Raw genomic sequence first — 10,767 nt, 5'->3', positions numbered from 1 at the left:
CGCGGTGGAGCCGGGGTCGTCGCAGGAGAGCGCGTCGGAGTCGCCCAGCGCGGGTTCCTGATCTTGGGGGAGCACGGAGGAGGGCTCGCGCCGGCCGCCGCCGCCGCCGGCTGCGCGGGCCGCGTCCTCGCTGGCGTCGGACTCCACCGCCTCCGCCACGCTCTTGGCCAGCAGCATGGACAGCGTGCGGTTGGAAGGGTCGACCTGGAGGCCCATCTGGAAGGCGCGCCGCGCGCCGTGGATGTTGCGCGCGCCGCGCAGGGCCTTGCCCAGCACCAACCACGCTGCGAGGGGAAGGGAGGCATGAGGTGCGTGGATGGCCAGACTCCTCCATTGTGGCCTGCATGCCACGAGTGGGATGCCATGCCCACAAGTTCCCGGCCCCCCTTTCAAATGCTCGGCCCCTGCCACCCGAGACCTGTCCGTGACATGGCCCCGCGCACCCTGGTCCCAGTTAGGGCAGGTTTCTACCGCGCGTGTAGCCACACCAGCGGCCGCGTCCCACTCGTGCAGCTCTAGCAGGGCGCCGCACTGCGCCACCAGGAGCTCCGCCCGCTCGCGCTCCTGCGGCCCGGAGGTGCTGGCCTCCAGGCCCTCCAGTGCGCGCCTGTACTCGTCGACAGACCTCATGAAGTCTCCCGAGGCTGAGGAGGATTCCGCCTCACATTTGATTCCCCGCCAGTCTATTTCAGTGGGGGAGGAGGGCATGGCTCAGGCCGGGTCTCGGCCGTGTCCTTGGGTAGCAGGTTCACAAATCAGTGCTTGAAAGGATCATGGCGCTAGGGGGGAATGTTTGGTGCATTGGCGTCGCGGCTGGTCTCGACGGGTTGACGGAAGCTCTCATGCGGCGAAACGCTGACAAATCCTCACGTTAAGACGCGATCTGGGCCTTCTCCATGAGCGAGACCATGAACAAGGAAGGAGGGTGATGAACTGCAGTAGACTGTTTCTCACCAACACCTCTCTTCAGGGACAAGCCACTGGCTTAAAGGTCATGCCTGCAGCATGAATTCAGGCGGGAATGGCCGCCAAGGGCACGCCAGCAAATGGGTCACTGCGTCTCCTCCACCACCACCAGCTCCAGCACGGCATAAAACTCCTCGATGGTGAACAGACGGTTGGCTAGGGCAGCGTTCAGCCTGCTGATGCCCTCGCGCGACTCGAAAGCCGGCCGTAGGAAGGGCGCCCGCTGCATGGACAGTGCCTTGAGCAGGATGATGAGCAGCAGCTGCCACTGCCCCGTCTGTTGGATTCGGGGTGCAAGGAGGGGATCGGTCGGGAATTGGTCCAGCCATGGGAACTGGGCGCTCTTGTTTCCCCAGATGGTGTGAATGAGCGCCACGCCAACAAGGTGCTGGGGTTGCCTGCACCCGGCGCTCAGAACACAAGCATGCACACAACACAGAAATGCACACCAGCACACACACGGCACCTTGAAGGAGGGCAGCGCCCCTCGCACGCCAAAGGAGGCCACGAGCTGGGTCAGGGCGGCCTGCACTTGCGCCAGCTGGGCAATCGCCAGCTCGGCACAGATGCCGGGGGTCACAGCCTGCAGCAGACGCAGCAGCGCCTCAGCGGCCGGCCTGTCATGCGCGGGGGCGTGGCTGGCAGGTCCCGCGCCTGGGCCGGAACCCAGGAGCTCCAGCGTGGCTTCGCCCACCCAGGCTTCCAGGTGGGTGAAGAGCAGGCCGAAGGTGGAGAGTGTGAGCCGGGGACGGTTGGGCCCCTGTCCCCTCACCAGCTCCGTCTCGCTGTCGTCGGAGGAGCTGGGTGGGGAGAAAGGGGAGGGTGTAGCGGCACGGCTGTGAGGATGTGAGCGTGTGCAGCAGGTACTGGGAGCAGAGCATCGCCTGCTGGCATGGTCGCTCCGGCAAGGTCCTGGAAGCTGGGTGCAGCCCGCACCGCCCGGACTGCAGATGGTCCAAAGCATTGCCGCAGGGTCTCGGCAGGAAGTCTCCCATGCCTGACATGCCACCGCTCGTAGGCCCACTGCCCTCCCCATCAACCCCAGCGCTGCAGGCTCACCCGAGCTCCAGCCCCTGCTCGTCATCGTCGCTGGGCGCCCAGGCATCGCCCTCCTCCTCCCGCTCCTCCCCCGCCTCCTGCGCGCTGTTTCCCTTGGTAGAAGGCACTGGCAGCACCCCCGCCAGGCGCGGGTTGAGGCTCGTCAGCCCCTTGACCTGCTCTGCAGTGAGCTCGAGGGCCGACGGCGCGGCGGAAGCTTCGGCGGACAGCGTGTCCACTGCTGCGTCCGCCCACCCCGGTGCCTCTGACGCCTCGCCGTCGCCGTCTGATCCCGGCCCACCGCCCTCCGGTGCCAGGCGCAGGCGGCCAAAGAGCGAGCCGATGGCGGCCGCGCCGGCCCCCTCCAGCGGGCTCATGGCATCCTCCACCTCCAGCACGAAGTGGGCCTTGGGGGGCACGACCACCGGCACGGCGGCAGCAAGCTCGGCGGCCGGTGCCGCGGCCGGCTCCGCCTCCGCAAAGTGGACGCGCCGCTCCGAGGCAGTCCGGGGCGGCGGGGGGCAGGATCGTGGCACGTACCCCTCCACGGCTCTGGAGGATGCGGCCTTGGAGGGTGCCACAGGAGCTGCAGCAGGTGCACGCTCCTGTGAAGAAGAGAGAGGATAGGTGTAGGGTGGGGTACTGTGGCAAACCAAGGAGGGAGGGGGGGAGCTGTGCAAAAGGTGGGCCGGCTGCGCTCAAACCATGCACGCCCAAGCAAACTCTTATGGAGTCTTGTGCACCCCTCATCTCGGGACGCACCTTGATATGGGCCTGCATGATGGGGACCTTGGAGGAGCCGGCCGCCAGGCCCGCTTGCGGCTCCGCTGGCACGGCGGCGGCGCCGGGCGCGGCGTGGGCGGCACGCCGCTCGAGCACGGCGTCGTACAGGTGGTCGAAGCGCTGCTGTGCACGCTGCGCCCCGCCCAGCCGCTGCGCCACGGCCTCGGCCTGCGCCGCGCAGGCCGGGCTGCACGTGACCCCGGCGAGGTCCACCTCCTCGGCCTCCTCGAGGGCGGGCTCCGCCAGGCGCAGCAGCGCCCTGCGGGGCGGGAGCTGGGGCTGGGGCGAGGCGCAGGTCGGCTGGCCACACAGGCCGGCCAGCGCGCGCTCCTGGGCCAGCTGCAGCGACAGGGAAGAGTGTGGTTGATGCGTATGTACTTGGTAGTGTCCAGACAGCCAAAATGACGCTGGAGGGGGGGTTCCACTCGCTGGTAGAATCCGAGGCCCTCTGCCAGCACAGGTCAGTCCCCTTCGCAGCAGGAGCATCCACGCCCTGCTGAATGGGCAACCTTCCTGAGCCGCATACACCCACCTGGCGGTACTCCTCTGCACTCATGACGCGTGCCAGGCTCCACACGTGCTCTGAGCTGCTCCCAGACACCTCCAGCAACCTGGGGATGGAGCCAGGGAGCGCCTTGGGCAATCGAGCCAGGTACTGAGTTGAGGTCGGCATGCAGGGACGGCAAGGATGGGATGTGCCCACATTAATTCTCATATGGGCACAGAGACTGTCGCTCGTCCTCGACTCCAGCCCCGACACCCACTTCTCCATCGCTCGGTAGGCCGCTCTTGCCCGAAGCTCGACTCGTGTGAGAGGCTTGCGCTTGGGCTTCCCTGCCCTCCTGGAGGCAGCTGAATTCTGAGCCTGCTGGGACATCTCTACCACTGTGTCAGCCATCCTGCCGGCTCAATGATGCGTGCCTCGGCCCGCCGGCCACTGCAGAGCTCCTTCCAGGTCGAGTCGTCAAGCGGGCGCAAATCTGTTTGATTTCTATATTGGATGGGTGAATGGAGTGGCGGCTGTGCATCCAGAAGGTTAAATGTGGAAGAAACCTCTTCGGGGACGACCACATTGGTATCCAGAGCGCGCGCGCGCCAGGGCTGGCCCGGCAATATTTAACGCAGCGCACTCAGGTTCCAAGCAGATACCTTCAACATGTGTGAGCGAGTATCCAGGACATACACATGCTGCATCAATACATCATATTGCCAGCTCCAGATCTAGCGGACAATCAGAGGAAACGATGGCGACCACATATGCCACGCGTGCTCGCAGGCTGGGCGACAGATTTGCTGGCGCCGCTAAGTCCGGACTCTGGACCAGTGTGTACACCATCCAGAGCAGCATCCGTTTCCTATATACCGTTGCAGGAATACTTGCGGGAGGAACGCAGGTGCGCGCAGCTCCCATCCTGAGCTGACAACCCCTCGGGCGCGCTGCCCTGCCTGTACTCCAAGAATGACAGATTTGTGGCTCAGTGCCGCCATCGCATCCATGTCGCGGCAGGGCATCCTCGAGGGCTCCAAGCTGATCTGGACCAAGTCCCTGCAGCCCGCCGTGGCCTCCAGGCTTGAGCGGCTGGCCAGCCACCCGAAAATCCTGCCCCTGGCACGCACATATGGGCTCACATCCAGGCGCACCTCTGGGGGAACGACACAGGATGCAGTCGCACCTCATCGACGAGGACCTGGTGAGTCGAAAGGTTTGTCAGCTTTGAATGGGTGGGCATCTTGGCTACTCTTTGAGGTGTGGCTTGTGTGACGCCTCCTGTACCCGGCAACCCTCCACCAATGACACCCTCCTGGTCACTGCAGAAGTGGAGAGCAGGCCGTCAGCAACAGTAACGGAGGATCGCACCATCTCAGCCCCTGTGCCCACCCCACCTCAGATCATACAGAAGGAGACCATATCTACGAGGGGTAGGCAGAAACTTGCTCAGGCCACAGAATGCCATGTGCCCTCCTGAGCCTGTGTATGCTGGGGCGGGAAAATTCCTCATTCATCTCACAACTAGGAAGTTACAGCCATCCTCCGCAAATTCCATTGATCTTAGGAGGGCCCATCCACCGGCAACTCCCTCTTCCAGCTGCTAACATGCCGTTTGCTCCCCAGGCTCCCCTCAAGGTACTGCGAGTGGTGGAGATTGTCTTCTTGGAACCATGGAGGGCACACTCTGCGTCTTTCTTCCCGCCCACCCAGGATGTCCTCCAGCCCCTCAACTGCGCAGGGTGGGACTGACAGCTCGCCCCTCTCGTCCTATCCGGCCACCCCCAAGCTCAGCGCTGAGATCTCCAGTACCCCGCCCGCCACTCCTGGTCGCCTTGAGGCACCCACCGCGCCGCTGCCAGCGGTGGCAAAGCACGACCTTGCGAGCCACCCCGTCGATGGATCCAGCTCCAAGGTGTGAGGCTGGGAGGTGCGGGCAGGCCGTTTATCTTGTCGCATTCCTCTGCACTGATGTTGTGTACACGCCCTCAGCCAAAGCCCTCCCCTTTCCACAAACTGCCGTCACAGGACAGCACCCCCACCAAGAAGCGCCGGGGACCAATTGCGGGCCCTGTGCACAAGGTCAGCAAGGAACTCAAGAAGATGTTCAAATGATTCAGTCCGGCACAACCCTTGCAGACACAGCGCCAGCTTGGCACGCATCAAACCCTGTCCCCGTCATGATTTGGCCCGCTGTGTGTGCCAGACTGCCCAGCCAGTCCCAGCCTTGGCCTCGCAAACTGGCACCTCCTTGAGTCTAATCCTCCCTTGCAGCCCTCTCCAGCCCGTGTTGTGGCGCTCTGTACACTGACTTGACAACCTGACCTACACTGCATGCACCCACAGCGCCTTGTGCATGCCTGTAGGATAGCGAGCGGCGTCGCCATGAAACGATGGGTGCCAGGGGGAGGCCGGGCAGCATACCCTGTCTCGAAACTGGCAGACAGAAAACCGCGCATCACAGGCCTGCACTGCCCTGGACTGCCTCTGTCAAGCAGCTGGCACCATCTGGACCTCAGGCCTCACCAGCACCACCTGCGAGGCAGGCAGCGGCTGGTTGGGTGCAAGAAAGGGAGCCGCCCTCCCGTGCGCTCCAGATTTTGGAAGCATCGCATCTGTCCCAACCCTGGCCAGCCCCAGGCACACCATCAAGTAGCTGCCTGGCCTGCCCGCAGCCCCACCTGCTGCCGGATGGGCTCTTGCACGTCGAGGTACAGGAAATTGTGTTTCCAGGCCCCACTCTCTAGGTACATGTCGGCGTTCACAGTGGCCCGGCCGCTGGGGCCGCTGAGGTGGAACTGGATCTGCAAGGGGTGGGGGAGGGGATGCTGGGGCTCCAGGCGGAAGCATGTGACAGGGAGCGGCATGCTTGCCAGAGTGGGTGCGGCGAGAGTGCGCTCCCTCCCGGCAGCAGTAGCAGCCCCGTGGGCGCTGCAGGGGGCGCAGGAGCTGCCGAGGACATGCTCCCCCAAACACACGCACACACCTGGATGTGCTGCCTGCCCTCCACGTCCTGGTACTCGCGGTGTGGGATGCGCTGCCGCGCCGACCGATTCCTGCTCTCCGTGCCGTAGGCGTGCACCGGCTCGCCCAGGCGCACGGTCACGCGGGGGTCGTCGCGGATCAGGTCCAGCGTCTTGTTGTAGCACGTGTACTCGGCGGGCTGCAGCAGCAGCTCGTTCACAGCGGCATACAGCACGGCCGCCGCGAACTGGGAGGCATGGGGGAAGTCGTCGAGCATCCAGCGCCCAGCAGGGCTGTTTGGAAAACACCAAAACATGCCGCCTGCCACCTCACCGTGCCCAAGAACCCAGTCAGCCAACTCACCCCCAGGGCTGCGAGGATGATGACGGTGTAGCTGGTGCCCTCCACCACACCCACAGGTCGCTGGGGGATCTTGTCGGTGATGGCACTGAACTCCTCCTCGGCGCTCACGAGCTCCTGGGGGGTGGGGCAGGCTGGCGGACTCAGCACCGGCTCCCAGCACCCCGAGGCTGGGTGAGAAGCAGTACTTCCACTCATCTGCGTCCCACCTGTGATCCAGCCTGACGACCGGGGCGTTGCCGCCGTCCTCCCGCCGGGGCTGTGGCGAAAGACCGTGCCAGCTCCAGGCCGACGAATGCCGGAAGGGTGGCCCCGGCTGCGCTGGGCAGCTGGGCAAGGGCCTTGCCCGCCGGGCCAGCGCACCCTTGCAATGCGCCAGGGCCTGCATATTGTATCACAAGCTGGGGTGAGCTCATTCGAGTGCTTGTCGCCGACATGCACGCATCCCGACACCAAAAAATCCCCACCTGTGATGCCTGGGCCACCGAGCAGGGCCAGCTGGCGCAAGGCCGGCAAAGCCGATCGCAACCTCGACATGGCTAGGATTGCGATGGGAGGCAATGCTGCATGCTGGAGGAAAGCCTTCTATGCAGGGGTCACGGACTCGCGGGAGGGGGGGTGGCCCGGGTGAATGACATCGAAATCCAGCGCGCGACGAGGCACCATCAAGCCCTAGGATGCGAAGCACATCAATTCTAAGACCTGCAGGAGCCGTCAACCCTCCCCCGAATGCACATGTGGAAGTTATTGGGTCGATGGTGCTTGTGAACAGCGTGAGGTAGCGAGCGGGGTGGCAGGAGGGGGAGGCACCCTGGAGTCGACAACCCGACCCGCGTGGGAGGCTGCCAGCGAGCTGGAGCTGAGCCCCTCCGGCACAATGCATGTCGAAACGGATGCTCTCCTGGAGGATGCCCTGAATACGGCCGAGAACGGCCGTGCGGCTTCATCCAAAACGGTGTGCGCACAGGGCGCTGCACGGGGGTTGCACAGCGACCTAGCCTGGAGGCGTGAGCTGGCCGAAACGTGCCTCCACTGCCTCCACCCTTCGCCCCGCAGGCACTCAAGCCGCTGTCCCTGCTTCCCTTGATTGCCCTCATTTTCTATGACGTGGCAGGGGGGCCCTTTGGGATCGAGGTGAGTCGAGGGGCCGACGCCGGTTGCAAGTGCAGGGTAAAACATGCCATGCATACATTCGCAAGTTGCTTATGCACCAGGAAGGTGCACATTCCACCCCCTCTGTTTCCCACGCCAGGATGCTGTGAGCTCGGGGGGTCCACTGCTGGCGGTGCTTGGCTTCATGGTGCTACCCATCGTGTGGTCCGTGCCGGAGGCGCTGATCACCGCAGAGATGGCGACCACCTTCCCAGAGAACTCGGGCTATGTCGCCTGGGTCACCGCTGCCTTTGGTCCCTTCTGGGGATTCCAGGCAAGGGTGTGGTAGGATATTCTTGCATTCTTGGAAGGAGATATCTTTACAGGAGGTGGAATCGGCTGTGCCATCATTGTCCGGATGGTGGCGCTCAACACGCGCGCTGCTGGCCGGCTGGAGGGCTCAACATGCTGACGGTGGCTCCACAGAGTCTCTCTTCTACCGCCTCTGCAAACCCTCCACCCGCAGGAGGGCTTCTGGTCATGGATCAGCGGAGTCACGGACAACGCTGTCTACCCAGTGATGCTGCTGACCTACCTGCAGGAGGGCATCCCCGTATTCAAGGACGGATGGCCGCGCTTGTGAGTGGTCATCTGATCGGTACTGTTGCAATGTGGGGCCTAGTGGAATCGGTGTCCAATGCAGCACCTGCAAGACTCGCCCATTGTGGGTCGTAGTTTCTATCATTCTCCCCCAATTTTCCTCCTGCAGGGTATTCCTTGTGGGCCTGAATCTGACGCTGACCTACTTGAACTACCGGGGACTGCATGTGGTGGGCAACGCTGCCATCGTCATGACGGGGCTCACCCTGGCTCCGTTTGTGATCATCACCCTCCTTGGTGGGCGCTGTGTGTTTGGAACAGGGGGAATGATGGGGGGAAGGGCCTCTGGGGGCCATCTGGGTGGCATGCATGGTGAATTGTGGTGTAGCGCACTGCACAGCTGGGGGTTGGAAGAGTTTCACGTTGCTTGTCCAACGGTCTACAGTATGCGTCTGATACCGTGAGTCAAGGTGCTTGTGACAATGTCATCGGGCCTGCCTGTGTCTTCTATCTTGGCATTCTCCTTTCTTGATACCGCTGCCCAGATCTCGAATCTCCCCCATGCCCCCTTGCCACAGGGCTGCCTCACCTGAAGCCAGCCAACCTGGTCAAGTCGGACTGGTCTGCAGTGCAGTGGTTTCCCTTCTTCAACGTCATGTTCTGGTGAGGTGCCGTGGAGTGCTGGATGGCCTTAAGGAGGGGAACAGAGGATGCGTGGCTTGCCATGAATGAAGAGGGGTTGACAGCGTCGATGGCAGGGTGTTTCATGCGCTCCACACATGGCTGGCAACATGGGCGCACAGACCCCTGGCTCAGCCCCAAGCATTTCCCTGGGCATCCTGCAGGAACCTCAACTACTGGGACAGCGTGTCGACTCTGGCTGGCGAGGTCCGCAACCCCGGCAAGACCTTCCCCCGGGCCCTGGCAGGTGGGGATGCTTTTCACGTCGGGGGCATGGGGGGGTGGGGGGCGGGCGCCGGAGCACCTAGGGGCTGCTGGGCGTCGCGACACTGGCGTCTCCACGTCTGTCGGCATGCGGTGCCCTCCCACCTCCCGAAACACGTCTTCACTGTCTGGTGTGTGGAGTGGCTGAACCCCCACCTCTCCCTCGTGCAGGCGCGGTGGTGCTGGTGGTGGCCTCCTACCTCCTCCCCCTGATCGTGGGGCTGAGCTACTCCGCCGACGCCGCGGACTGGGACCTGGGCTACTTTGCGGTGGTGGGGGACCGCGTGGGCGGCCGCTGGCTGGGCTGGGCGGTGGTCGGCGCGGCCATGGTCAGCCAGGTGGGCCAGTTCGAGGCGGAGATGTCCACCGACTCCTACCTCCTGCATGGCATGGCGGAGCGCGGCTTCCTCCCCGCCGCCTTTGCGCGCAAGTCGCGGCATGGCACGCCCACCCTGGCCATCGCGTCCAGCGCCCTGGGGGTCCTGGCCATGGCGAGGTGGGCCCGGCTGTTTGCGTGTGTGGGAGTGTGTGTGTGTGCGCGCGCGGAGAGAGTGCTCCATGGGAAGTCGGTCTTGGGGGAAGCGGAGGGTCTCCTTGAAGGGTGCAGTGGGCTGGAGGTGCAGTAGCCAGGGTGCCCAAAGAATCTCGGATGGAGGGTGGTAGAGCTCCTGCTCCCAGCCAGCATGCCACCTCACCTGCGTCCGGGCCTGTAGGACACACGATCACAGCGCAGGGCCCAACGCCCCTCCCCCCCCCCCCCCCCCCCTCGCGACCAGGTCGGGTACGTCCAGTCCCGCTGGGTGTTCACCAACCCGCAGGAGAGCTACCTGACCAAGGCGCAGGAGGTGTCCCTGAACTACCACATGAAGTGCGAGCAGTACACGCACAGCGCCGCGGGGTCCTTCTTCAACTTCAACGGCACCGCCGGCGTCTGGCGCTGCGCCTGCATCGAGACCAGCGGCGGCTGGAATTCGCGCACCACGGTGGAGGACATGGACCTCTCCCTGCGCGCCTACGTGCGCGGCTGGAAGGCCATCTTCCTGGACAACGTCACCTGCCTGAACGAGCTGCCCGCCAGCTTCTTCGCCTACCGCAAGCAGCAGCACCGCTGGACCTGCGGCCCCATCCAGCTCTGGAGCAAGGCCAGCAAGGACATCTGGGCCTCCAACCTGCCTCTCATACGCAAGCTGGAGCTCATCTTCATGTACTTTGGCGTGCGCAAGTGCGCCACCCACTTTGTCTCCCTCGGCTTCTTCTGCACCCTGGTGCCCCTCACCATGTTCACCCCGGAGGTGGGTGGCGGAAGAGGGGGGGTGGAGTGGGAAGGGTGGGGGAATGTCACCATGAGAAAGCACGATGGTGCTGCGTGGCCCCTGCCTCAGTCAACCATGGGATCTACAAGCAGGTTCCTGTCCACTGGATACTCCCGGGCACCCCTCTTGAGGTCCCCCTCAAAACACACACCCTCCCCTGCCATCCCATGCTCCCACTGCATCCACATGCATACCCCCTCCCCCCTCATCAGAACGTCG

The 10,767-nt window shown here is 64.1% G+C and overlaps 5 protein-coding genes across 5 annotated transcripts in view; 1 reads left to right on the top strand and 4 right to left on the bottom strand.

Moving 5' to 3' along the window:
* The window catches only part of F751_5118 (DnaJ-like protein subfamily C member 7-like protein), a gene marked incomplete at both ends in the record, with an annotated part of 5,244 nt that extends 4,614 nt beyond the window's left edge, over positions 1–630 (bottom strand). Inside the window, 2 exons of the mRNA XM_011398861.1 lie at positions 148–284; positions 444–630. Of these exons, the coding sequence (XP_011397163.1) occupies positions 148–284; positions 444–630 (324 nt within the window). The remainder of the gene's footprint in view (positions 1–147; positions 285–443) is intronic.
* A 421-nt stretch (positions 631–1,051) lies between these two features.
* Positions 1,052–3,460, bottom strand: F751_5117 (hypothetical protein; the record flags this gene model as incomplete). Its single annotated transcript, XM_011398860.1, has 5 exons — positions 1,052–1,243; positions 1,433–1,766; positions 2,026–2,609; positions 2,767–3,126; positions 3,320–3,460. 5 exons carry the CDS (start codon positions 3,458–3,460, stop codon positions 1,052–1,054), a joined length of 1,611 nt encoding a protein of 536 aa, XP_011397162.1.
* A 2,462-nt stretch (positions 3,461–5,922) lies between these two features.
* Positions 5,923–6,796, bottom strand: F751_5116 (Mitochondrial import inner membrane translocase subunit tim21; the record flags this gene model as incomplete). Its single annotated transcript, XM_011398859.1, has 3 exons — positions 5,923–6,078; positions 6,261–6,485; positions 6,602–6,796. The coding sequence occupies 3 exons, from the start codon at positions 6,794–6,796 to the stop codon at positions 5,923–5,925; spliced, it is 576 nt and encodes a 191-aa protein (XP_011397161.1).
* A 679-nt stretch (positions 6,797–7,475) lies between these two features.
* Positions 7,476–10,767, top strand: part of F751_5114 (putative glutamate/gamma-aminobutyrate antiporter) — a gene marked incomplete at both ends in the record, with an annotated part of 4,367 nt that continues 1,075 nt past the window's right edge. The window contains 8 exons of the mRNA XM_011398857.1: positions 7,476–7,553; positions 7,655–7,732; positions 7,851–8,030; positions 8,217–8,329; positions 8,460–8,587; positions 8,869–8,953; positions 9,136–9,218; positions 9,407–9,753. Coding sequence (XP_011397159.1) covers positions 7,476–7,553; positions 7,655–7,732; positions 7,851–8,030; positions 8,217–8,329; positions 8,460–8,587; positions 8,869–8,953; positions 9,136–9,218; positions 9,407–9,753 — 1,092 coding nt within the window. The remainder of the gene's footprint in view (positions 7,554–7,654; positions 7,733–7,850; positions 8,031–8,216; positions 8,330–8,459; positions 8,588–8,868; positions 8,954–9,135; positions 9,219–9,406; positions 9,754–10,767) is intronic.
* F751_5115 (hypothetical protein) lies at positions 9,609–9,920 on the bottom strand (the record flags this gene model as incomplete). Its single annotated transcript, XM_011398858.1, has 1 exon — positions 9,609–9,920. One exon carries the CDS (start codon positions 9,918–9,920, stop codon positions 9,609–9,611), a length of 312 nt encoding a protein of 103 aa, XP_011397160.1.

The sequence above is a fragment of the Auxenochlorella protothecoides genome, assembly GCF_000733215.1.
Source record: "Auxenochlorella protothecoides strain 0710 unplaced genomic scaffold scaffold56, whole genome shotgun sequence".
NCBI lineage: Eukaryota > Viridiplantae > Chlorophyta > Trebouxiophyceae > Chlorellales > Chlorellaceae > Auxenochlorella > Auxenochlorella protothecoides.
This window is presented reverse-complemented; position numbering and strand designations above follow the sequence as displayed.